Source organism: Alligator mississippiensis, chromosome 11 (genome assembly GCF_030867095.1).
Source record: "Alligator mississippiensis isolate rAllMis1 chromosome 11, rAllMis1, whole genome shotgun sequence".
Lineage (NCBI taxonomy): Eukaryota > Metazoa > Chordata > Crocodylia > Alligatoridae > Alligator > Alligator mississippiensis.
Window position 1 is genome coordinate 4,972,162 of NC_081834.1, and position 25,948 is coordinate 4,998,109.

A 25,948-nucleotide genomic window follows, 5' to 3' on the forward strand; every position below is an offset into this window, starting at 1 on the left:
AATAGTTTATGAGTTTATTACTAAAGCAATGATTTTCAACCAGGGGCCCATGGCATCTTGGGGTGCTGCCATGTCCTTTGTGAGGGTGTTGTGAGGTGTGGCGTGGGCAACACACTTCAGGAAGGATGTGGAGAAGCTTGGGAGAGTCCAGAGAAGAGCCACTCATACAGTTAGAGGCCTGAAAAGCAAGCCATACAAGGAAAGGCTGACAAATATGGGCCTGTTCAGCCTAGAAAAGACTCTGGGGGGATTTGGTGGCAGCTTACCAATATATCAAGGGAGAACATCAGGGGCTAGGTGAACAACTATTCACCAAAGCACTCCAGGGGAAAACCAAGAGCAATGGTCTTAAACTCCTAGAAGAAGGTTTCATACTGGATACAAGGAAAAACTTCATGGTTTGTGTGACCAGATTCTGAAAGACTCCCAGCAGGGGTGGTACAGGCACCTACCCTGGAGATCATCAGAAGGAGACGGCACGCACACCTTGCTGGGGTTATTTGACCCCAGTGGTTTTCCTGCCCACAGCAGGGTGGCTGGACCCAATGATCTCATGAGGTCCCTTCCAGCCCTAAACTTCTGTGAATCTGTAAGGGAATAAACAGATAAGCACTGGCTCAGACTCAGACCCGCCTGGCTAATCTCCCCACCCTAACTGCCTGGCCACTCTCCAAAGAGATAAGTACTCTAATATATACTTTTTTTTTTTTTTTAAATAGGGTGCCACTCAATTCACGAAGAGTATGGGGGGGGGTGCTCAAGTCGAAAAAAGGTTTTGAGAACCACTGTACTAAGGTTTCAATTGTTATCAGTACCAATATCCAGTTTCTTTGTACAGCCTTTCTTCTGCTTCAGTTCCATCTTGAGACTTCACTGTTCCAAGTTTCCTTCTGCTTGGTACTGGAAACAGAAACCAATGATTAGAAGCATACTTAGAGATGCCTTCCTTCCTTCTGTGGGCACAGGAGTAATTGACAGTTCCTGTGGTGTCTTAGATGGTCTCATTAGAGCGTCTAGATAAGAATCAAGCTCGCCTAAGACTTCAGGCTCCTGGTCTGGTGTCAGAGCGCAAAAGTGTGGTTTCAACAGTCAGTGGCCTGAGTCTACCATGAAATTTAACTTTCCATGAGATAAAACTTGACTTGGGATTCCCAAATCTGTTGTGGGGTTTTTTTTAATGATTTACAAAATGCAGATTTTGAAGTGATATGACCCTCTCCTAAACAATACCGGTATTTATTGTGCTCATCATTTGAGAAGGAATTAATTCTACATGTGATAGGATTTAAAATCTAGTGACCTGGATTTAGTTGTAATCCAAAACACTAGTACTAGATCTAAACCTTCAAAATTAATTAATTTTAAGGGTAAAAGTAGTCTACAATAAAATCAGTATTTTATAGTCAAAACTAACAAGTAGTAACTACAGCAACTACAGTAGAAAGTATCAGATTGAGCTATGCTAATACTGCCGAGGATAGTGCGTCAGACCCAAGACCTCTTGCGTGTATATCGACAACATTTTATAGAAGCAGGACATCAGCGGCCATGGTTCCCCTGCTTTACCTGTGACAGGTTAGGGTGCTAGATCTATGTTGTGTCATGGATGAGGAGGGTAGTCTTATGTAGGCTTAAGCTTTTGGATAAGGACTTATTGAATTCAAGGTGGCTACAGGCCAATTTTGCTAGGAAAACAAGGGCCCAGCCATCATTTTTCTGGGTGGCGTAATTTCTGATTGGCTGAGGGGCCTGCGGCCCACCCCTTGCCACTGATTGGCTGTGAAGGCAATGCAGCCCCACCCCTCGCTGCCAATTGGTGGAGAGGGGCAGGGCCGTATGATGGAGAGGTCTTGCAGGTGATGAGAGGCGCTGCGGGGTGTCAGTCATCTTGGGCTGCCCATCGTGCGAGCAGTCCAGCTTCCCCCTTTCACCCTCGGTGGGGAGCCAGCATTTTATTTTCAATAAGTTTTCTTTTCTTTTTCTTTCTGTGGATTTTGTGGGCATTGCCCAATTTCACGGGAAATGCCAGATTTTGCAAAATCCACAAAATCGTTATTGTGGTAGGTCCCTAATTATGGATCATACAGGATAGTTTGGATAGGGATGATCCTGCCTAAGGCAGGGGATTGGACAAGATAACCTCTGGAGGTCCCTTCCAGCCCAGCTTCTCTCTGACATTCTCTTAAGAGCTACTGATTACTTCACTTTCATAGTTTTATAGTTGGTCGGGTTGGAAAGAACCTGAGCAGATCATCAAGTCCGACCCCCTGCCATGGCAGGAAAGAGTACTGGGGTCAAACGACCCTGGCAAGGTGTTCATCCAGCTTCCTTTTAAAGACCTCCAGGGTAGGAGCCAGCACCACTTCCCTTGGAAGGTGGTTCCAGATCTTAGCCGCCCTGACAGCGAAGTAGCACCCCCTGATACCTAGCCTGAATCTACCCTCTCCCAGCTTGTGACCGTTATTTCTAGTCACTCCTGGTAGTGTTCGGGGGAACAGGGACTCCCCCAATGCCTGTTGGTCCCCCCTGACTAGTTTGTAAATGGCCACTAGATGCCCCCTCAGCCTCCTCTTGTAGAGGCTGAACAGGTCCAGGTCCCATAGCCTCTCCTTATAGGGCCTGCCCAGCTGACCCCTGATCATGCAGGTGGCCCTCCTCTGGACCCTCCCCATGTCGTGCACATCCCTCCTGAAGTGCGGCACCCAGAACTGGATGCGGTACTCCAACTGCGGCCTGACCGGTGTCACATAGAAGGGGAGGATCACTTCCTTGGACCTGCTTGAGATGCATCTGTGGATTTCAATTTAAAAGATACTACTAAAATACCTGCTTTTGTAATTCAGTGGTAGAATCCATGTCTGCCACACAGAAGACATGGGTTTGATTCCTGATGTGCGTATAACTACTGCCATGAAAGCACCACATGTCTAAACTCAGTCTGGCCTTTGGATTCTGTCTTAATGGCCTAAAGTGGGGTGGAAAGTCTGGGCAGCCCCTGCTCCTCCATAATCCTGTCTAGGCATGTGTGTCAAAGGTCTGGGTGACCTCTTATGCATATACCATGATCCAGAAGGACAGATGGTTGTCTACCACCACTGAAATAGTTTTGGCCAATATTTTTTTGGAAGAGGTTAAATTTTTTAAATACATAGCCATTATTTAATATAAAGAACTATCATATATTATTTGACTTAGCACCAAAAATTACTTTAAAATTAGCCAGATTTCTTGAACTGCAAAACTGGCATAAAAAAATGTGCTCAGCATTTACTGCATTATTAATAAGTATTGTACAATCGTGATAATATTAATGGCAAATGAATCATTAAATATCTAATTAGTTGTCTGAATACACAAATAGTGCAATTGTACAAGGATCTTTAGTAACTGCCTGCACTAATTACATACCCACATTCCAAAAGTCTGTTCTTTTCTTCTTCTTCATGCTTTTTAAGTGATTTTTTAATATAATTTTAATGTTCAAAACATAAAATATTTTGTGTTAGTTCCAGTCTCTCACAGTGTTTGCATTACTTCTATCCTTTTAATGTATTTTTTTTCTATAGCAATGTTAGAGCAAGGTTATATTATATCTAGCTATTTAGCCATTTCTAGAGTCCAAAAGATATAAGATATATTAGTATTTTCTCCAATGTAACAGATTACTTCCTTTTAAGAGACAGCTCCCTCCTGTGGTGAAGTATACATATACTACAAAGCTAAAACACTGCCAAACAATAGAAAACATATTCTATTCACCCCATATCTTTTAAGAGCACTTTAGTTAGAACAGAAAAAGAATTATATTCTGAATATAATTAATATGCAATTAAAATAAAATTATATATGTGCATGGGTACCATACAAAAACAATACTTGATTTCTTCCAGTATCTGCCTGCCTTTGCAGATATTCTGGTATGCCATATCCCTGGAAAAAGTGCACCTTCCAGTTTTCCCCTCACACCATCACAAAAAAGTATACTGGGAGAAAAATATTAATAAAGACTTTAGGCAGTTGTCTTTCATGGTGTCAAGAAGCCCAACAGCATTTCTTATAGGAGAAGGAGAGACTAATACAATAACAGGAAAAACTAAATCCTGCAAATTATATATTTGCAAAGTCACTCCAAATGCTTCAGACCACTGAGAGTTCACTCCTAGTATTCAGCTAGGATATGGGCACATGAACCAGTTATCATGTGTAAGTTAGGGTATGGGTTTAGAGCACTGGTGCTCAAACTTCTGGCCCCGTGGACAGATGAGTGGCATGGAGCCAGTCCATGGGCCGGACCCTATGTATAGATCTGGTTCATGGGCTGGATCCTGCCAACAGGACTGGTTCAAGGGTCAGATCCAGTGCAGGGTCATATGATCCAACATGCTGGCCCAACCCTGTGTACCAGAATCAGCTGTGTGCATTGGCTCAGTCCAGTGCATGACCCAACTCTGAACACTATGTGGCCAGGTGCCAGCACTAACAAGCACATAAGGTCATAGACAGAGCTCCTAACAGGTCTGAAAATTTGGCAGCAGCATAGTGGCAATTAACACTGTGTAGTCTTCCGTGTCTCTCCCCTGGGCGTCCCATATGTGAGTTCCTCTTGAACCTTGCCATGGTTCTTACAGATGAACAGTTTGGTTATTGGGGTGATTTTGGGTTGGTTCCCCAGGGGGCCTCGTCTGCCACGTCTTTGATGATGATTATGTTCCAATCAGAAGGATGATGTTTGGTCCCGCCTCCCCTGGTGCCTTCCCTTGGTCATTCCCACTGTTCATTCTTTGTAGGGCTCCGCCTCCTCTAAACCCCGCCTCATGCCAACCGTGATGTTGCCACCTGTGTCGTTGAGGTTGATGTCTGAACCTTCTCAGTGCTCTGGCTCTCGGGATCTTATGGTCGCAGGCTAGTGGTGATGGTTCTATCCCAAGCATCTCCTACGGCCCCCTTCTCTCCATCTATACGGCATCTGGCTTCGGCACCATTCCGTCCCCCGGCATGTCGCCTCTTTCCTGGGTTTGGTACTTGCCGTCCGTCAGCCACATCTGGATCCTGGTACTGCTGGGTCCTGCCAGGCTCCAGTCTTCGCTGCAGACCTCCTTTACCCACACCGACCCTGTAAGTAAATCCTCCGGCCCTCCCTGGCCCTGCGTTCTTGTAGGGCCCCCTTCCTGGGGTACCCACCAGGTCCTCTCACTGGGACTGCTTGTGAGCTCTGGCCCCTCCAGGCCAGTTGGGGACACTCCACTTCTGGTCCCCCTTGCTTGTCTTCCACCGGGTCTTTTATCCCGGCCCTGGGCATCTGGCCGACCAATCAGTCCCGGCACGCTCTTATAAAGCATGCCCATGCTGATGCGGGAGCCGTTCCCTGTTCCTTCAGGCTCGGCCCTTTTTTTTCCTTTTTATCTTTACCCGTGGTGACTCTGCACACCGCGGTTTCACTTTCACCACGTTCGTCTTCCAGCGTGGCGTCCCACCGCCTCCATGCTTTGTCCAGTAAGTCTGTTCCACACACTGTCATCACTCCCCCCTCCCACTGACCTGTGGGGAGTTCCACAGGTTGAATGACATGGCTTCGTGGGGTGTGTCTGGCCTGCAGGCCAGACGTTGAGCACCACTGGCTTAGAGTATATCAGCTATTCTGTAGTTATTGCTTGAATACATGTTTTTACCTCAGGGTAAACGTGAGATTGATTACTCCTCAATTAAAATGGGACAGCTAATTCAACTTAGCATGGGATAAAAGCATGCACATGGGTAATTACTGCATAGTAGCTAGTACTCAGAACATTAGAGTACCTTGTACGAACTTAGTTGTGGGTTCATAACCTAAATTCATGCTGAAGTTTATTTCACAGTGACTTGTTTTATCTGCCTATATCCTTAGGTAAGCCTTGAAAACAGTTGGTATGCATGGTACACAGGGTACCAACAGATGGTATACATCCATATGCTGCTACCAGCACTTATCTAACATAACATTCTTGTTCTTCAGAAATTCAGCTTTAAGTTTAAAAAAAAAAAGGAAAAATAAAGAAGTACTTATGAGCTGCTTGGCTTTCGAACAAAATCTAAATATTCTGAACTATGGTGTTTATATTAATCTATAAGAAGCATGCACTAATTACTATGAAGGGCATTAACCAACATACCCATCTCAGTGAGAAATTATTTCAGAAAATCATTTCTAATACTTAAAATTTCAACACTATGGACTTAAATTTTTCATATAGAAATGGGGGAGGGGAGTGTCAGAGAACTGTACAATTAACAGTTCATGACATCTAATTTAGGTGTCATCTGCTGGATTTGAGAAATACCACCATTTATTTTTTAACCAATGAAGGAGTCAAGGCTAGAGTTAGTTGATACAATTAAGTCGCACCAAACAAGAACCATTTTTAGGAGCCCAACAGAGCTTGAGGGCAACTTAATCACATGTAGAATGTTAGAACCATCTCTTTTGAGTGGTAGTTCATCTGAGCTACTCACAGAGGCAAGATAATATTTTTGTGAGCGGAGCCTGGAGGAATAGCACCACCTTTTATTTGTCCTGGGCTTTGGCCAGAAGTTACCAAACTTTTTTCATTTGCAACCTACTTACAGACCAAGAATTTTACACAACTCCATGTTACCATAAGCAATATGGTAAGCAGAAGACAAAGCCTTGGTTCGAATGCACCAGCTGGGGATGGTCCCGCTTTAAGCAGGGGGTTGGACTATATGTGACTTCCTGAGGTCCCTTCCAACCCTAAATTTCTATGATTCTATGAATAATTAACTTTGGCAAACATAATGCCAAATTGAACTAAGGCACACATGTTATATCCTCTCAGTGGTGAAATTTAAGTGGTGTATTGAAAAAGCACATCTCAAATTTTACATGAGATTCATGCTGATACAATAGTATGACTTGATAGAAACCCATGTACTGAATCCAGTTACATACAAATACATGTTTTAATGCATCATTTGGTAGTGTAAGATCCCTGGAAGACATGCAAGTGAAGGCATACTAGGATCTGATGCAGGATCCCCACAGCTGTGCTTCCTGTCATGCCACATGTGCATAGCAGGATTCACGATTGTGGGAACCAGTGTCAGATCCCATCACATCTTCTTGCTGGTGTAGGGGGAGCCCAGGATCATGATCCTAGCTCCCCCTACACAGGCAGGTAGCAAACTGCAGCTGTGGAGGCACATGGTGTAGTCCTACAACTGGAAGCCCTATCTGCTGATGGGGCTCCCAGCCACCAGGGCACCCCCTTAAGTTGGGAGCCCCAGCCTGGCCACATGTTCAATTAATAGCATGATAGGAACCAACTACTGTACAAAGTTATTACACATTTTTGTGTAATAACTTTGTTACTTATTCTTTGTTTTATCATGCCATTAACTGCATTAATGTGTGGCCAGTTAACAATGTAAGACATGGCTAACTGGTGAATCATGTCTTAAGTGTAATGTGTGCCAAGAATCTTAGATACGTTACATTCACAGCAAACCAGAAAGAAAGATTCAGGTAATCAATGTGCTTACATTTTGATTGCAGGATAGCTTCATAAACTGCTTGATTTCAGTTGCTGGCAATCATCAGTTGTTAACCGAAATGGGCCTTGTGCTTATTTTGACATGTCCAGGACCACAGTCAAAGTTGCAAACTGTTTCTTCAGTCAAGTGAGATGGTTCGTTAGAATTTGAGTGGGAAGCTGAATGCTGGCATTTTCAGTCAAAATTTGCAAAGTCAAGGTAGTGTTTCATAGTTCAGTCTCTAACCGATTACTCTTCCAGAGGGCAGTTATTTTCATGAAACCAGTTATGGAAACCAGTAAAGCAAAATGTGTGTTCCTGCTTTCTTGAGGCAACCAATTCATTCAGCTTTAAAACAAGTATGTCACCTTGTTAACACATCTTACTGCATCCCACAGAAAAATAACAACTTCAGGTTGTTAGCAGTCTATAGCTTGGCTCTCAGTTCAAATAAAAATCCCAGAATATTTCCTCTGGATAGCCATCAGCCTTTTATTGAAACAATGGTACATAATGCTCTGATCCCATAGTCTCCCACAAATTGGTAATATTTCTTTTATCTTGAAAGTAGATGTACAAGCGGGAAAGCTGATAACCAAATCATCTGCTTGCTATTTTGCACAGATTCTTTCTTTCAAAAATATTCCTGCACTAGATGGTAAAAGTTTTACAATATCAGGTGATAAGTGTTTTGTTTTCTGACAATGTAGATATCTTTATATTTTAACTGAAAAGTGTCAGCACTGTGTTTGCCTTGTTAACAGAAAGAAGCTAAAATATCAGCAATGTCTCAAATTAGCTCATGGCTTTATGGAAATATGTGAAGACAGATCGGCACAGAAAAGGTATTTGAATAAATTCCATTAACTTGAACCATTTTGCTCAGATAAAAACACGAACAGTGGAAAGAGCAAAAAATGCAGTCTATTAGACAGTGGAAAATATTTTAACATAAGCCTTTTCTGGAGCAGCTGACATTTCATCTGGCTGGGGTCATCTCACCCCAGTGCTCTTCCTTGCCTATGCAGGGGGTCGGACTCGATGATCTGTTGAGGTCCCTTCTGACCCGAACATCTATAAATCTATGAATTTCGCCGCCTGGAAACTGATGTAGTGATTTTCGCAAAATACGACTCTCAGTAGAGGCCGTAAGAGAAACATGCGACGTCTCCATCTTGTTTTTGTTGCATAGCATGGCTACATTACACTTTACGACACTTGATACGCAGCGATTGCCATGTTTCTTAAAACTTCTGGAGCCCTGTGAAAAGGTGTAATATACAAGATGATACAAAATTTAATATACAAAAACCAAAAAAAAAAAAAAGCTAGCTCACAGAACAGTGGTTTGCAACCTTGTGAAGACTCAAGGCAACGCGCAGAAAATGCAGGCCTGTTTTCACTAATTTGTTGACCGTAGAAAAACAACAGAGCCGTTCTTCTGTTGCAAAGCACTCAGAGAGACAACAGCAGCCATTTTCACGCTAGGGATTTCCGTTCAAAATCTCTGGGGTTATCTTGCGAGTCATGTTTGCGCAGCTATCAAGTGACCCCCAACAAGAGCCGGGGGAGGATCAGGTGCTGTGGCACCCTGACCGAGAGCCACCGCCCGCCATAGACCAATAGGACACGACCGCTGGAAGGGATCTCACAGGCCTCTGCCGTATTATGTATATCAGGCAATTAACTAGTTCATCTCAACATAAATTTATGCTGGCCACACCTGCGAGCCAATTATCAAGCCATAACAATCTCTGTCCAGCTATACAAAGAGCCAACCAGCTACAAAGTTAGTGCTTGCAAACTTTGTAGCTGGTTTCTATCCAGTTTTCACTGGATGTGGAGTCCACGATCCCTGTCCAAACCAAATAACCCGCACGCAAACGCGCAGAAGCCACCCTCTTCCGCAGCCGCTAAACCCTGGGCACGACCAGCAGCTAAATAGGAAGTGCATGAGGCAGTAGAGGGGCACTGGCTGTATGCTCCCCACACCAGGAGCCATCATTAAGCTCCTCTCATCCCCAAGCCCGGGAAAGCGACGGGAACATCAACGGTCGTCTTCGACCTGACAAGCCTCAGCACCAGCCGCGGGGATTTGGCGCCAAAACGGGGACGCTCGCAGCGCGCATGCGCCAGCGCGAGGCCACGTAGCCACTCCTGCCGCGAGATCTTGCGAGAGCGGGTGTTCTCGCGAGCGTTCCTCGCCGCGCCGCTCTTGACTGGACTTGGCGGGAGCGACTGTGGCGGTCGGAGGTAGCGGCGGCTCCTGCTGCCCCGGGCCGGGTCTGTGGAGGCGGGGGCCGGGCCCAGCCCTCAGCACCCGCCGGGGCGTCCTAGGGGGTGCGGGGATAGCGACTCTGTGCCCCCAGCGGCTGCCTTTGCTGGGCGGTGCTCGCCCCTGCGTGACTGGAGCCCGTTTGGGCCTCGTCCATCCGCGCGCCTCGCTCGCTTTGGGGCTGCGGGGACGGGGCGGGCTTCTCCGCAGCGGTGCTCAGCCGGGGCGGGTGCGAGGTGTGCCAGCTCCTGCCCGCGAGAAACCCAGAGGCTGCCCGGGGTGTCGGTGCTAGCCGTGGTGGTCCGACACGGAAAGAAATGCATCGACCTTGAGCTCGGGATCCAGAATGACACCTCTCGTTAGACCAGCTGGGAAGTGCCACAAAATACCTCTTTTCAGAAAGCTCATTAGGCCAACTGAGTAATTGCCAAAAAAAAAAAAATATATATATATATATATATATTTTCTGCCAAACTTGAAAGCTGCTTTTTCGGCAAGTTTGAAAGCTCATCAGATCAACTGAGAGAGTGCAAAAAAAAAAAAATAAAAATTTTTCAGCAATCTTGAAAGGTGCATTTTCGGCAAGCTTGAAAGCTCATTAGACCAACAGGGAAATTGCAAAAAAAATACCTTTTTTTGGCACGCTTGAAAACTGCATTTTCGGCAAGCTTGAATGCTCGTTCGATCAACTGAGAAATTGCAAAAAAAATGTTTTTCAGCAAGTTTGAAAGCTGCATTATCGGCAAGCTTAAAAGCTCATTAGATCAACTGAGAAATGTCAAAAATATATTTTTTTTTCTATTTTACTATTTAATAAAAGATATCGGATTTACACAAAGAACTTTGCCTATGTCCGTAGACCAACACGGCTACAGCCTACACCCCAGAGAGGTTATTGCCTTTTAGGACAGTAGCTAGCAGATCTGCATAGCAATCGGCCAAACTGCCCAGACAACGCTAAGCAATGCAGTATGTTTGCTTACAAAAGGGTGAAGCTCATAACCTGTATTTATAGCTTAGATGCCCCCACTCTCTGCCAACTCTCTCTTTCAAGATGATCCTCTCTGTTTATCTCTTAGCCAAGTCCAGACACGTGCAGCTCCTTCCTTGTCAAATGCAGCTCCTTGCTTCCAAATTCAGGCATTCAGAACTCGCGCTCTGCTGAGTTTGGGCGTTTCTATTAATTTCCTTAATAAATTTGAGCATCTCCAGTGTGCTGAGTACAACTCACCTTTTGTTATATCTACTTTAGCAAGTTCTAACTTTTAACTCCCATACTTGTTCAGCTGTTGTTTCTTTCTTTGTATTAGCATTTCTGCTGCTCTCCCGCACTTGTTCAGGTATCATTTCTTACTCTGACTTCGCATTTTTGCTAACTGTTTTCTAGCAGGTCATCCAGCAGTCAGTGAAGCCTGTTATTCCAAAGGTCCTTTACAATATCTTAGCTTAACTTTGGTTTAGCATAGCTACGGCTTAGCATAACCAAAACTCTTATATTTTGCATTCAAAAAATGAGTGAAAGCTGGCATTTTTGGAGGGGGCCTGTGAGTCTGAAGGTGGACGTCCTGGTTTTAAAAAGATTGAGGGCTGCTGTTTTAGACGGAGCTTCCTAGTCCACCAGCTGGGGTCCAACTGTCCCAATCCATGGACTGTCACTTCTGAAGTAACCTGGCAGCTGGGTTAGAGAATGGTGTTTCATAGTTTTTTAGGGTCTGGAAGGGACCTTACAGATCATTGGGTCCAGCCCCCAAGGCCTCCCAGGGGAGGACTAGAAATAATGGGCACAAGCTGATTGAAGATTGCTTCAGACTAGACATAAGAAAAAGCTTCTTTACAAGTTGAATGCCTAGGGTTTCCCGGAGAGGTGGTACAGCCACCCACTGTGCCGATCTTCAAAAAGCATCTTGATGCCCACTTTGCTGGGGTCATCTGACCTCAGCAGTCTTTCCTGCCCAAGTGCAGGGGGGCTGTTTTGTTTGTTTGTTTAAACATAAGTTGCAGATTAGTTGGCTCCATCACTGAAGCACAAGGAGTCATGCTAGAGATGTTGGTGGGGCAAATATATATTTTCTCCAAAGGAAATGGTGATTTTTTTTTTTTCCCTTTTGTCAAAACTTAAGTGTTTTCAGTTTTTGGTATTGTAATAGTCCTCCATGGAAAGTAGATTGTCTGCAAAAGCATATGTTTGGAAATTAGTTCTTCAATCTGTCTTCCCTGCCTCCCCTACTCCTCCCCTGCCCCTCATCAAAAAACTGAGCTAGAAAAAATGTTGACCAGCCTTTTGTATCTCAGAATTGTAGACTACCTGGTGATATCTTGTAACCCACACACCGATTAGCAATATTCTTCATGAAAGCGGATCGTTTCGAGGCAAAATATGAGTAGCTTATAATAGGCCATTTCCAGCATGACAGTCTCTTCTTAGTACCTCTTCTTCTTCAATGATTTGTAATATTCTCTTACAGGGGAAATAGCTGCGAAGATGGTAGATCCAGTAGAAGACAACAGACTTGATCTTCCTGATTATGAGCATACAGAAGATGAAACATTTCCACCTCTTCCACCACCTGCCTCTCCAGGGAGACATGATGATGAAGGGGCCCTAGCAAATGAAGGTGAGTACTTACTAGAGTTACAAAAACTTTCTTCACAACATGGTTGGTTGTTTTTAAGATGCTTTTTTTGCCTTGATTATTTCTTAACTCCCTTACGTACACATTTTTTGGTTTTCAATTTTTCCCTTTTTTGAACTAAAAGTAGAATGTTACTGACTAGAAAATATAGTGGTTTGGATAAATGCAGAAACCTGTGTATGTGGTAATGAGCTTCCAACTTGATTTGCATAGACATTTAGACATTTGGGCTGGAAGGGACCCCAGAGGATCATTGAGTCCAGGCCCCTGACCCATGGGCAGGAAGTCAGCAGGGATCGTAGGATCCCAGCAAACTAAGCATCCAAATGTGTCTTGAAGGCGTTCAAAGTGGGTGCTTGAACCGCCTCCAGTGGCTTGGACAGTAAAGAAGTTCTTCCTTATGCCCAGCCTGAATTGGTCGCGGCGGAGTTTGTGACTGTTCGATCTTGTCATCCCTTGGGGCACTCTGGTGAACAGATATTCCCCCAGATCTTGATGAGCACCCCTGATAAACTTATAGGTGGCCAGCAGATCACCCCTGAGCCTGCGCTTTTCTAGGCTGAAGAGTCCCATGGCTCTCAGCCTCTCATCATAAGGTCTGTTTTCCTGACCTCTGACAATGTGTGTGGCTCTCCTCTGCACTCTCTCAAGCTTTTCCTCATCCTTTTTCAATTGTGGAGCCCAAAACTGGACACAGTACTCTAGCTGCGGCCTCACCAAGGCCGAGTACAATGGGAGAATGACGTCCCGGGATTTGCTTGAGAAACATCTATGGATGCAAGCCAGCGTTTTGCTCGCTTTACTAGCCGCAGCATCACATTGAAGGCTCATTTTCATCTTGTGGTCAGTCATGACCCCCAAGTCCCTTTCATCTGTAGTGCTAACCAGCGTAGCACTGCCAAGCCTATAAGGATGCTGCAGGTTTTTCCTCCCGAGGTGGAGAACCTTGCATTTTTCGGTGTTGAACCCCATCAGGTTCTCATCTGCCCCTTTCATGAGCCTGTCAAGATCTGCCTGGATCACCATCCTGTCCTCAGGTGTGGATGCTTTACCCCAGAGTTTGGTGTCGTTGGCAAACTTGGCCAATCCGCTTCTGACACCAATGTCCGCCTCACTGATGAAGATGTTAAACAGTGTAGGTCCTAGGACAGAGCCTTGAGGGACCCCACTGGTGACCACGCACCAAGATGATTGGCTTCCGTCAACCACCACCCTCGTCCTACCGCGGAGCCAATTCCCCAGCCAGTGGATCGCGGTGAGGTCGAGGCCGCAGTTAGCCAGTTTTGCCAAGAGGTGATCATGGGATACCAGATCAAAGACTTTTTTAAAGTCAAGATATATGACGTCAATCTCTTCCCCCTTGTCCAGGTGATAGGTCACCTGGTCGTAAGAGGAAATGAGATTGGTCAAGCAAGACCTACCTGCAACAAACCCATGCTGGGTATCCCTCAGGATATTGCTGTCAGCTAGTCTGTTAAGAGTGGCCTCTTTGATAATCTTTTCCAAGACCTTGCCCAGAATAGAGGTCAGGCTGATGGGCCTGTAGTTTGCTGGATCTACTTTCCTCCCTTTCTTGAAGATTGGCATGACATTGGTGTTCTTCCAAGCTTCGGGCACTTCACCAGAGCTCCAGGAGTTCTCAAAGATCCATGCCAGGGGCTGAGCTATGATGCTTACCAGCTCCTTGAGTACCCTTGGATGTAAACTGTCAGGGCCAGCTGACTTTAAGGTATCCAGCCTGTCAATGTGTTCCTTCATGAGGTCAGCTTCGATAGAGGGTAAGGAATCTCCCTCACCCGGGCCTCCTTGACCCACAGTGGGCAGGGGCGTCCCATGGGACTGGTAAAAAACTGACGCAAAGTACCCATTTAGCAAGTTTGCTTTTTCATGGGCATTGGTTGTCAGTTGTCCCATCTGGTTTAGCAGGGGTCCAATGTTGCCCTTGCTTTTCCTCCAGCTCCCCACATATCTAAAAAAGGACTTATTTTGTCCTTGATATTTGTAGCTAGCTGGAGTTCCATCGCAGCCTTGGCTTTCCTGGTTTGCTTTCTGCAGGTCTGGACCAGAGCAGGGTACTCCTCCTTGGTGGTGGTTCCAGTCTTCCATCCTTTGTAGCTCTTCCTTTTAAGATTCAGGAGGTCTACCAGTTCCCTGGAGAGCCAAGGGGGCTGCTGTGCCCTTTTGCTGCCTTGCCTCTGAGACGGGATGGACTTTGCTTGAGCATCCAGGATTCCTCCCTTGAGGAGTCCTGAACTCCCCTCCCCTTTGGGTTATGGCCCCTTAGGGCCTCACTGACAAGCCTCCTTAGCTTGTCAAAGTCAGGTTTCCTGAAGTCATAGTTTCATAGTTTGTAGGGTCGGAAGGGACCTGAGTAGATCATCAAGTCCGACCCCCTGCCATGGCAGGAAAGAGTACTGGGGTCAAATGACCCCGGCAAGGTGTTTGTCTAGCCTCCTCTTAAAGACCCCCAGGGCAGGAGCCAGCACCACTTCTCTTGGAAGTTGGTTCCAGATCCTAGCCGCCCTGACTGAAGTAGCGCCTCCTGATGTCTAGCTTGAATCTACCCTCTGCCAGCTTGTGACCGTTATTTCTAGTCACTCCTGGTAGTGCTCGGGGGAACAGGGACTCCCCCAATGCCTGCTGGTTCCCACTGACTAGTTTGTAAATGGCCGCTAGATGCCCCCTCAGCCTCCTCTTGTGGAGGCTGAACAGGTTCAGGTCCCGTAGCCTTTCCTCATAGGGCCTGCCCTGCTGCCCCCTGATTATGCAAGTGGCCCTTTCCTTGGACCCTCTCCATGTTGTCCACATCCCTCCTGAAGTGCGACACCCAGAACTGGATGCAGTACTCCAGCTGCAGCCTGACCAGTGTTGCATAGAGGGGGAGTATCACTGCCTTGGACCTGCTTGTGATGCATCTGTGGATGCATGACAGGGTGTGGTTGGCCTTCCTGACCGCGTCCCCACACTGTCGGCCCATGTTCATCTTGGACTCTATGATGACTTCAAGATCCTTTTCTGCCTCTACCCTGAAGAGAAGGGAGTTCTGCAGCCTGTAGGTATGTTACTGGTTCTTCCCCCCAGGTGCAGTACTCTGCACTTGTCAGTGTTGAGACCCATCCTGTTCTCATCCGTCCACCCTTGTAACCTGTCCAGGTCCGACTGTAGCCTATTCCTCCCTTCTAGCGTGCCCACTTCCCCCCACATCTTAGTGTCATCTGCGAATTTGAACAAGGTACTTTTCACCCCCTCGTCCAAGTCGCTGATGAAGATGTTGAACAGTGCGGGTCCGAGGATCGAGCCCTGTGGAACCCCACTCCCCGCATCCCTCCAGGTCGAATAAGACCCATCCACCATCACGCTGTGGGTGTGGCCCTCCAGCCAGTTAATGACCCAGTTGACTGTGAAGGTGTCAACACCACAATCCCCTAGTTTTTTAATGAGAATGGGGTGAGAGACAGTGTCGAAGCCTTTCTTAAAGTCCAGAAAGACTATGTCCACTGCTACCCCTGCATCTAAGGATTTTGTGACTTGGTCATTGAAGGCCACCAGGTTGGTCTGACAGGACCTGCTTCTAATGAACCCGTGTTGGTTGCCCTTAAGCATAATCTCCCCTGCTGGCCCCTCGTAGACATGCACCAGGATAATTCTCTCAAAAAACTTACCTAGGATCGAGGTAAGACTAACTGGCCTATAGTTTCCTGGGTCCTCCTTTCTCCCTTTTTTGAAAATGGGAACCACATTGGCCCTTTTCCAGTCCTCTGGCACCACACCAGAGCACCACGAGTGCTTGTAAAGCTGTGCCAGGGGTCCCGCAATGACCTCTGCTAATTCCCTTAGCACTCTGGGGTGGAGATTGTCAGGATCAGCTGATTTAAATACGTCCAGTCCCTCCAGAAGTTCCCTGACTAGATCCTCACTGACCCGAGGCCTGGGTGCGCCTCCCCTGGGGCCTGCGGTGGTCCTGGTGGGGAGGGGGGTGACCCGGTCCTTGCTCAGAAAAATGGAGGCAAAGAAATTGTTAAATAGGTTAGCTTTGTCATCTGGAGCGACGACCAGATTTCCTAGCGTGCCTTGCAGAGGCCCCACATTACTCAGTACCCTCCTTTTACTCCCTGTGTATTTAAAGAAGGACTTCTTGTTGTCCTTAATCTGGGTAGCTGGTCCCAATTCCAGCTCTGCCTGGGCCTTCCTGACCGCACCCCTACAGCCCCGAGCAACCGAGGTATAGTCCTCCCTGGTGATGGCTTCTCCTTTCCATTGGGTGTACGCCTCCTTTTTAGCTAGGAGACGTTCCCATATGCTTTTGGTGAGCCATGGGGGCTTTTGCACCCTCTTGCCCCCTTTGATCCGTGTTGAGGTTACCTCCCTTTGGGCTTGGAGGATTGTCTCCTTAAGGAACGACCACTCTTCTTGGACACCTGACTCCTCCCCCCTCTGGGACCTCAGTGCCTCCCCAACTATTCTCCTTACTTCATTGAAGTCCACCCTCCCGAATTTCAGAGCTGCTGCCTAGCTCCAGGCCTTTGCCACCTTGAGCTGGATGGTGAATTCCAGCAGGCAATGATAGCTGTCGCCCAGGTGGTTGAGCACCTGCAGACCCTTCACCAGGTCAAGGACTTCTGTATTATTGACTGACTTGCCAGCTTTACGGCAGATGGTGAAGGTGATCAGCTTGTGGTCGCTGTCACCCAGCTTCCCTTCAATTGTTAGGTTGCTGGTTAGGTCGTCCCCAGTACAAGGTTGAGCAGCGCTTTACCTCTCGTTGCCCCATAGACTTTCTGCATCAGATACAGAGGTCATCCACACATGGGAGAAAGCTTTGCAACCGCTCGGATTTGGCTGAGACTCCTCCCACAAGATGTCTGGGTAGTTAAAGTCTCCCATGACAATCATGCACCAGGAGCACGCGACCTCAGCCAATTCCCTGGCAAACTCCTGGTCAAGGTCTTGACCCTGGGTAAGGGGTCTGTAGTAGACTCCCACCGTAGTATCCCCTGTGCCGTGTTCCTCACGGATTTTAACCCAGAGGGACTCAAGTCGTCCACCGTAGGTGCCAGTGTCGGCTTGCAGGGACGCGTAGCTTTCCTTGGCATAGAGAGCTACACCTTCACCCTCTTTGTCCGCTCGATCCCTCCTGTACAGGGTATAGCCATCTATACCCGTGGTCCTGTCATGGGTGGAGTCCCACCACGTCTCCGTTATCCCTATGACATCATAGTTATTTGTGTTTAGCAGGAGGACAAGTTCTTCCTGTTTGTTCCCCAAGCTCCTGGCATTTGTGTATAGGCATGCAAGTGTCCCCTTGGGGGCCCTTGCCTTGCCTACAGATTGTTCCAGGGTTGGAGCAGGGGTGGGCTCCCTTAAATGCCTTGGCCTGCTGGCTTTGCAAGGGTTGCTCTGTGGGCCAGCAGTGGCAGTAGTCCCCCCCATCCCCTGGCGGGGTTTGTTTAAAGTCCGGTGGAGCAGGTCATCCAGTCTGGCTGAGAAGAGCCTCCTCCCCAGCGGAGAGAGGTGGCGGCTGTCCCTTCCCAGCAGCTCGCCGCCTCTCTCCCCAAAGAGCGGACTGTGGTCATGGAAGCCAAAGCCTTCCCACTGATATCAGCACCGCAGTCTTTGGTTAACTACCTGGATCCTCCTCTCCCTCCGTAGCCCGAGACTGGGAGGATCGAAGAAAACACCACCTGCGTCCCCAGGCCCTTAAGCCCTGCTCCCAAATCCCTGTAGTGCCTCATGACCCAGCTGGGAGTGTTCCAAGTCATATCATTGGTGCCCACATGGATAAGGAGCATGGGATAATGGTCAGTGGGCTGGAGGAGTTTAGGGATCTTCTCCACAATGTCTCGGATGTGGGCTCCCGGGAAGCAACAAACTTCCTGGGCTAAGGGATCTGGGCGGCAGATTACCCCCTCAGTCCCCCTCAGGATGGAGTCTCCCATGACAAACACTTTGTGTTTTGTCTTGGGGAGAGTGGGGGTGGTAGCTACAGTAGTGCCTGTGTTGCCTGCAGGAGCTGGCAACTCAGCAGGCTCTTTTGGGGCTGCAAGAGGTTCATACCTGTTGCTGAGCTCCAGCAGGGCAGGGGCCTTGGTGCGGTGGGCCTTGGGGCCCTTGACCACCTTGGTCCAACCTTGTGGCTGGACAGAATGGGAGGTCCCTAAGTCCTCCCTTGTCCTGGAGAGAGACCATGGTCTACCCTCCGTCTCCCAAGGGAGAAGGGCCTGGCAGTAGGAGTTGATCTCCTGCACACAGTCCCTGATGGCACGCAGTCTCTGGACTGCGGTCTGGAGCTCCTTCAGCTTGCACGCCAGAGACCTCAGTAGGGAGCAGACTTCACAAGGGGAGGTGGCCATGCTCCTGGGCCCCAGAGCCTGGAAAAGCAACAGGCAGCCCCCACAGCTGAGAGCCAGAGGCGTGGAGCTCAGAACCATGGGCTTCGTCTGGGTGGCGGTCTCTGAGGTGCCGGGGGGGGCACAGAAAATGCCACATCTTTTGATATTCAAAAGACCAAAGCATGTAGTTAAAGAATTTGTGCATCAGCTTTGTCCCCCATGCTGTGATGAGATCAGTATGACTGCTATTCTTTATATACAAGCCAAATAATTTACTGTTAATTAACACTTCTTCCTTTGTTTACCCTCATGCCCACATTAATATTACTTTTAGAAAAAGACTACTGCTTTTTTTTCAATCCTTAGTGACCTCTTCATATTGTAACATATCCAATTTCAGGCCTCCCTCATGTTAGTGTAATAGTAGATCCTATTATATAATTTCTGATATGGTATTTCCATATGTATGATTGTGTTCTTGTGCCTTTATTCTTTTGGCTCCAATAAATCTCCTTAATAACGAACTGCAAATCTAGCAGATGCTCTCAATGTTCTTTGACAGTCCTAATATCTTTACCAGACTTTTGTATTTAATTTCTCTTTTGGCTTTCTAAGTGTGTGAAAACAGGATATTTACAAATCTGTGTAAATTTAGAGTGGACACAAGATGTACAGCCATACACTGGTGTAAGTCACTTTCTATGCTGGGATAAAATTTCCTTTGGAAAGTCCTGAGTAACTGATGTACAGTGATGTAACTTACACAGGTCTATTGGTCTGGCTTCCATAGCACTAGTTAATTTAATCTTAAGTAGGCTTTCTCAATGCCTGCAGTGCTCTAATAGCTGCCCAGAGTAGGCATCGTTCTGGAAAACTGGGATTTGCAGATGTAACTCCTCTTGGTGTACAAGCCAGCATATGTTATGCTAGTGTAAGCATGTTGTATGCTCACACTAACACCTATTAAGCAAATTCCTAAGGAATGTTTTAGTTTATTAATGCAGTGCTTATTTTTTCACTAGATAAGTCTGTTAGCTTGTCTTTTGTTATCTCCTTTAGGAGACTTTAAAGAAAATGGGGACAAAAATAATGAAAAATAACTTAATTTGGGTTCTTGTGATCATATGAAAAGCCCCATGCCTGCTTCAGAGCAGGAATACTGTCAAAATACTGTTGTGTTGATTTTACTAGCAAAACCCTGAATTTAAATGTCATGGTCATTTTTCAAGTGCTGGTAAACATTTCCTGTTTTGCCACTTACTTTTTTGAATCATGCTCATCTTAGTATTGCACACTTGAGGAAGATTTCTCTTTCTAAATTGACAGCAACCTCACATGACTAAAATCAAAGAGCGCTTAACTTAGACTTCAGTCTCACAGGTTGAAAACAGAAGTTACATTTCTTCGGGGGGAAAGTCTTTTGTCTTGGGAACCTACAGATGTAGAAACCCATTGTCTTACTTCAAATACTGGGAAGTATGTAAGATATAAAATGTGCTAACACTGCCCCCTGGACAACTGCAGCACATTTGAATTAGTTGCAGCTAATTCCAGGGGCAAGTTGCAAGCGCACAGGCTCTGCTGCTCTTCTTTGATCCATGTCAAAACCTGGCTGAAATCTGAACAGCCTCAAATACAATATCTGTTTTTACCCACAAAATTGTATTCATGCTCCAAACTGTACAGGTTAGTCTTGATTGCTTTTAGCTTTTTTGGTACTACAGCTACTTCCTCCCATCTTCCTAAGGCTTCTAAAGAATTCTTGGCACCATAATTGTAATTGATAGCTTTGAATTTTGCTGCTAATATACTCTCAAAATATCCTTTTTTTAAATTGAGTTCAAGATACCAATTGTGTGAAACTAATGGATTTTTTTAAAGAAGGAAGTCATCTTTAAAGTACTAGAAATATTCCTTTCTTATTTTATGCTGTTATAAAAGTAGATTTTTGGAGGTAGAAAGACAAAGCACAGGCATCAGTTATTCACAGTAATACACATACAATTCATTAGTAGAGCTAGAATGGAAAACTGGCAATGGATAGAATCAAGGAGATATTGGGAGGTCATACATCAAGATACACGAGTTTCATGTTTTATATTTTTGTAATGCTAGTTGGTATCAACTAGATTATGGATTGTATAATGTGTTTTATTTTTCAGAGGCAGATGGAAATGCTTCATCAGAAATAAAGGATTCTTCTGTGACTGCCCAGAAGACAGTTAAAAGGCCAATGCCTAAACTAGATGCACAAAGGTACTGGTTGCAGAATATTCATCTTTTTGTGATGCTTTGGTGTTCTAACAGTAATAAATTGGGTTGTGGCTGCCTGGGAGAGAGTTGTCCAAGGTATTTACTTCACCATTATCCATCTGGGACTTGTATTCCAAGTTGTAAGATTTGGATTTTGAAGGTAAATACTTAGCTCTGTGTAGGTTTCTTTTCTTGCATTCATTTGTGTAATATTACTATCATATTCATAAGTCATATTCTATTGCAAACTCCTTCGGGGGATTGGACACTGGCTAATGTGGTCCCAATTTTCAAGAAAGGGTGGAAGGAGGACCCAAGTAACTATAGGCCTGTAAGCCTCACCTCGGTGCTTGGGAAGATCTTGGAGAGAATCATCAAGGAGCACATCTGTTGGGGGCCTGCAGGGGAGATCATGCTGAGGGGCAATCAGCATGGGTTCATCAAAGGCAGGTCCTGCCTGACCAACCTGGTTGCCTTTTATGACCAAGTAACTAAATTCTTGGATGATGGTGTCGCTGTGGACATAGTCTTTCTAGACTTTAAGAAGGCCTTTGACACTGTCTCTCACCCCATCCTCATTAATAAATTAAGCGACTGTGGCATTGATGCCTGCACAGTTGGATGGGTAAAAAATTGGCTGATGGGGTGCACTCAGAGAGTAGTGGTGGACAGGTTGTACTCAACCCGGCGAGATGTGAGCAGTGGGGTACCCCAGGGCTCGGTCCTTGGGCCCGCACTGTTTAACAGCTTCATCGGCAACTTGGACGAGGGGGTGGAAAGCACGCTGTCCAAGTTTGCTGATGACACTAAGATGTGGGGCGAGGTGGACACACTTGAATGGAAAGAAAGGCTGCAACTAGATTTAGACAGACTACAAAAGTGGGCAGACGAGAATAGGATGGGGTTCAACGCAGACAAGTGCAGGGTGCTGCACCTGGAGAGAAGGAATCCACAGCATACATACAGGCTGGGGAGTTCCCTTCTTGAAAGCACAGAGGCAGAAAGGGATCTTGGTGTCATTATTGACTCCAAGATGAACATGAGCCGCCAATGCCAGACCGCAGCCAGCAAGGCCAGCCATACCTTGTCATGCATCCAAAGGTGCATCTCAAGCCAGTCCAGAGATGTGATACTCCCCCTCTATATGACTCTGGTCAGGCCACAGTTGGAGTATTGCGTCCAGTACTGGGTGCCGCACTTCAAAAGGGATGTGGCCAGCCTGGAGAGGGGTCAGAGGAGGGCCACCCGCTTGGTGAGAGGGCAGCAGGACAGGCCCTATGAAGAGACACTGAAGGACCTGAACCTGTTCAGCCTCAGCAAGAGGAGGCTGAGGGGGGACCTGGTGGCTGCCTACAAGCTCATCAGGGGAGATCAACAGCAAGTAGGCAGAGCCCTTTTCTCTCCAGCACCACCTGGGGTGACAAGAACAATGGTAATAAGCTGATGGAGAACAGGTTTAGGTTAGAGATCAGAAGGCAATATTTTACAGTTAGGGTGGCCAAAATCTGGAACCAACTTCCCAGGGAAGTGGTCCTCACCCCTACCTTGGGCAAATTCAAGAGGAGGTTGGATGATCACCTGTCTGGGGTCTTGTTAACCCAGCATTCATTCCTGCCTGTGGCAGGAGGTCAGGCTAGATGATCTGTTCAGGTCCCTCCTGACCCTAGCTACTATGAAACTATGATATAGGCAGTTTATAGGCAGAGTACAATGGGTATCTAACATGACGTGTGTTGACTTATACTTTTTCTGTATAAAACATTTAATACTTCCAGTCTGCTTGAAGTGTATTACTTCAGTTTGTTTGTTTACTCTTTGGAAATGCTTCAAAATGAAAATTGAAGCCAGAGATCTCTTCCTCATGTTATTCATGTTCTTAAAGGACAGGAAAATGTGACTTTTTTTAAGGATTATACAAACTGTCTAAGGTATGCTCTTGAAAGGGATCATTTTCCCACTGAAGTCAAAGCAACTCCTAAAACATACAAGGAAAATGGGGCTTAGGACAAATCGTGTTAAGATATGTGTTTTACCTCTTCCAAATCAATTATTCAAGGGTGTTACTTTTTTTCCTTCCTTGTAAGCATTTAATAATAAGAGCCCTTTCTTACGCATGGATTTGAACTGAGCTTTCCTTTTCTGTTTCATGTAGCTTGTGAATTAGAGCAGAGATGTTTGTATGATGTATATCAGGAGGGAGGGGAGCAACCTTTTAGGAAAGGAAAGCTATAAATTAGCCCTGCACCTTTCCAGAGTGCCACTGATCCCATTCCTTTGCCTCATCTGCTGCTCTTTGTGCTCCTACTCCGTTCTCCCTGCACACAGGTTGGCCACCCCAAAGTATAGTGCCTAACAGTGTTGCTGTGGTCTTGGTTGGAGGATTTCATAGATTTCCATAGATTTCATAGACATTAGGGCTGGAAGGGACCTCGGAAGATCATTGAGTCCAGCCCCGCCCAAAGGGCAGGAAGTCAGCTGGGGTCATAGGATCCCAGCAAGATAAGCATCCAGTTTGCTCTTGAAGGTGTTCAATGAAGGCGCTTGAACCACCTCCGATGGCAGGCTATTCCAGACCTTGGGGGCTCAGACAGTAAAGAAATTCTTCCTTATGTCCAGCCTGAAACGGTCTTGTAGTAGTTTATGGCCATTCGACCTAGTCGTCATCCCTTGGGGCGCTCTGGTGAACAAACGTTCCCCCAGATACTGGTGGTCACCCCTGATAAACTTATACGTGGCCATCAGATCACCCCTGAGCCTGCACTTTTCCAGGCTAAAGAGCCCCAGGGCGCGCAGCCTGTCATCGTAGGGTCTGCTTCCCTGACCTCTGATCATGCGCGTGGCTCTTCTCTGGACTCTCTCAAGCTTCTCCACCTCCTTTTTGAATTGTGGAGCCCAAAACTGGACGCAGTACTCCAGCTGCTAAGGCCGAGTACAAGGGGAGAATGACATCCCGGGATTTGCTTGAGAAGCATCTATGGATGCAAGCCAACGTTTTGGTCGCTTTACTAGCCGCAGCATCGCACTGCAGGCTCATGTTCATCTTGTGGTCAATGATGACCCCCAAGTCTCTTTCTTGCATAGTACTAGCCAACATAGCACTGCCGAGCCTATAGGGATGCTGCGGGTTTTTCTTCCCAAGGTGGAGAACCTTGCATTTATCGGCATTGAACACCATCAGATTCTCGTCCGCCCACTTGCTGAGCCTGTCCAGGTCAGCCTGGATCACCCGCCTGTCTTCTGGTGTGGATGCTTTGCCCCAAAGTTTGGTGTCATTGGCGAACTTGGCCAGTCCGCTTCTGACTCCAGTGTCCACATCATTAATGAAGATGTTGAACAGTATGGGTCCAAGGACAGAGCCTTGGGGGACCCCGCTGGTCACAGGACACCACGATGAGTGACTTCCATCAATTACTACCCTCTGGGTCCGACCCCGGAGCCAGTTTTCCAGCCAGTGGATTGTCGAGGACCCAAGGAGACAATTGGCCAGTTTCTCCAAGAGGTGGTCATGGGACACCAGATCGAAGGCTTTTTTGAAGTCAAGATATATGACATCAATCTCTTCTCCCTTGTCCAGGTGATAGGTCACCTGGTCGTAAGAGGAAATGAGATTGGTCAAGCAAGACCTACCCGCAACAAACCCGTGCTGGCTATCCCTTAAGATGTTGGCGTCGGCCAGTCCATTAAGGATGGCCTCCTTAATAAACTTTTCTAAGATCTTCCCCGGGATAGAAGTCAGGCTAATGGGCCTATAGTTAGCCGGATCCGCTTTCCTTCCTTTCTTGAAGATAGGCACCACATTGGCCTTCTTCCAGTCTTCGGACACTACACCAGAGCGCCAAGAGTTTTCAAAGATCCGTGCTAGAGGCTGGGCTATGATGCTCGCCAGCTCCTTGAGTACCCTGGGGTGAAGACTGTCAGAGCCGGCCAACTTGAAGGTATCCAGCTTCTCAAGATGTTCCTTCACGAAGTCAGCATCAATGGAGGGCAGGGGATCACCCTCACCCGGACTTCCCTCTCCCGTAGCAGGCATGGGCGTCCCATGGGACTGATGAAAGACTGACGCAAAGTACCTATTTAATAGGTTGCCTTTTTCCTGGGCGTCAGTTGTCAGTTGCCCCATCTGGTTCAGCAGGGGTCCAACGTTGCCCCTGCTTTTCCTACGGCTCCCCACATATCTGAAAAAGGACTTTTTATTGTCCTTGATGCTCAAAGCTAGCTGGAGTTTAGTTGCAGCCTTGGCTTTCCTGGTCTGCTCCCTACAGGACCGGACCAGTGCAGAATAATCCTCCTTGGAGGTGACTCCCATCCTCCATCCTTTGTAGGCCTTTCTTTTTAGCCTCAGGAGGTCTGCTAGGTCCCTGGAGAGCCAGGGGGGCTGCTGTCCCCTCTTGCTGCCTGTCCTCCGAGATGGAATAGACTTAGTTTGTGCATTGAGGATCGCTCCCTTGAGGAGCAACCACTCTTCTTGAACTCCCCTCTCCCTGTGGTCACAGTCCCTTAGGGCCTCACTGACAAGCCTCCTGAGCTTGTCAAAGTCGGCTTTCCTGAAGTCAAGGACTTCCGTGTTGCTGACTGACTTGCCAGCTTTTCGGCGGATGGTGAAGGTGATCAGCTCGTGGTCGCTGTCACCCAGCTTCCCATCGATCACTAGGTCGCCGACTAGGTCCTCCCCAGTAGCCAGTACCAGGTCGAGCAGCGCTTTGCCTCTCATTGGCCCATAGACTTCTTGAGTCAGGTAGAGGTCATCCACGCACGAGAGGAAGCTCTGTGACCGCTCAGATTTTGCTGAGCGATCCTCCCACGAGATGTCTGGGTAATTAAAGTCACCCATGACAACCATGGTCCTGGAGCAAGCTGCCTCAGCCAGTTCCTGGGCAAACTCCTAGTCTAGCTCAGGACTTTGGGTGCCGTGTTCCCCACGGATTTTAACC

The 25,948-nt window shown here is 46.9% G+C and overlaps 1 protein-coding gene and 1 long non-coding RNA gene across 2 annotated transcripts in view; one reads left to right on the forward strand and one right to left on the reverse strand.

Annotated features, from left to right (window-relative positions):
• On the reverse strand, positions 1–9,749 carry LOC132243963 (uncharacterized). Its single transcript, XR_009455526.1, has 2 exons — positions 7,537–9,749; positions 1–900 (listed from the first exon to the last, which is right to left on the reverse strand). It is a non-coding gene; the product is annotated as an uncharacterized LOC132243963 (long non-coding RNA).
• The window catches only part of TIPIN (TIMELESS interacting protein), a 26,527-nt gene continuing 10,275 nt past the window's right edge, over positions 9,697–25,948 (forward strand). The window contains exons 1-3 of the mRNA XM_006264231.4: positions 9,697–9,780; positions 12,268–12,417; positions 20,927–21,020. Coding sequence (XP_006264293.3) covers positions 12,285–12,417; positions 20,927–21,020 — 227 coding nt within the window. The 5' untranslated portion in view covers positions 9,697–9,780; positions 12,268–12,284. The remainder of the gene's footprint in view (positions 9,781–12,267; positions 12,418–20,926; positions 21,021–25,948) is intronic.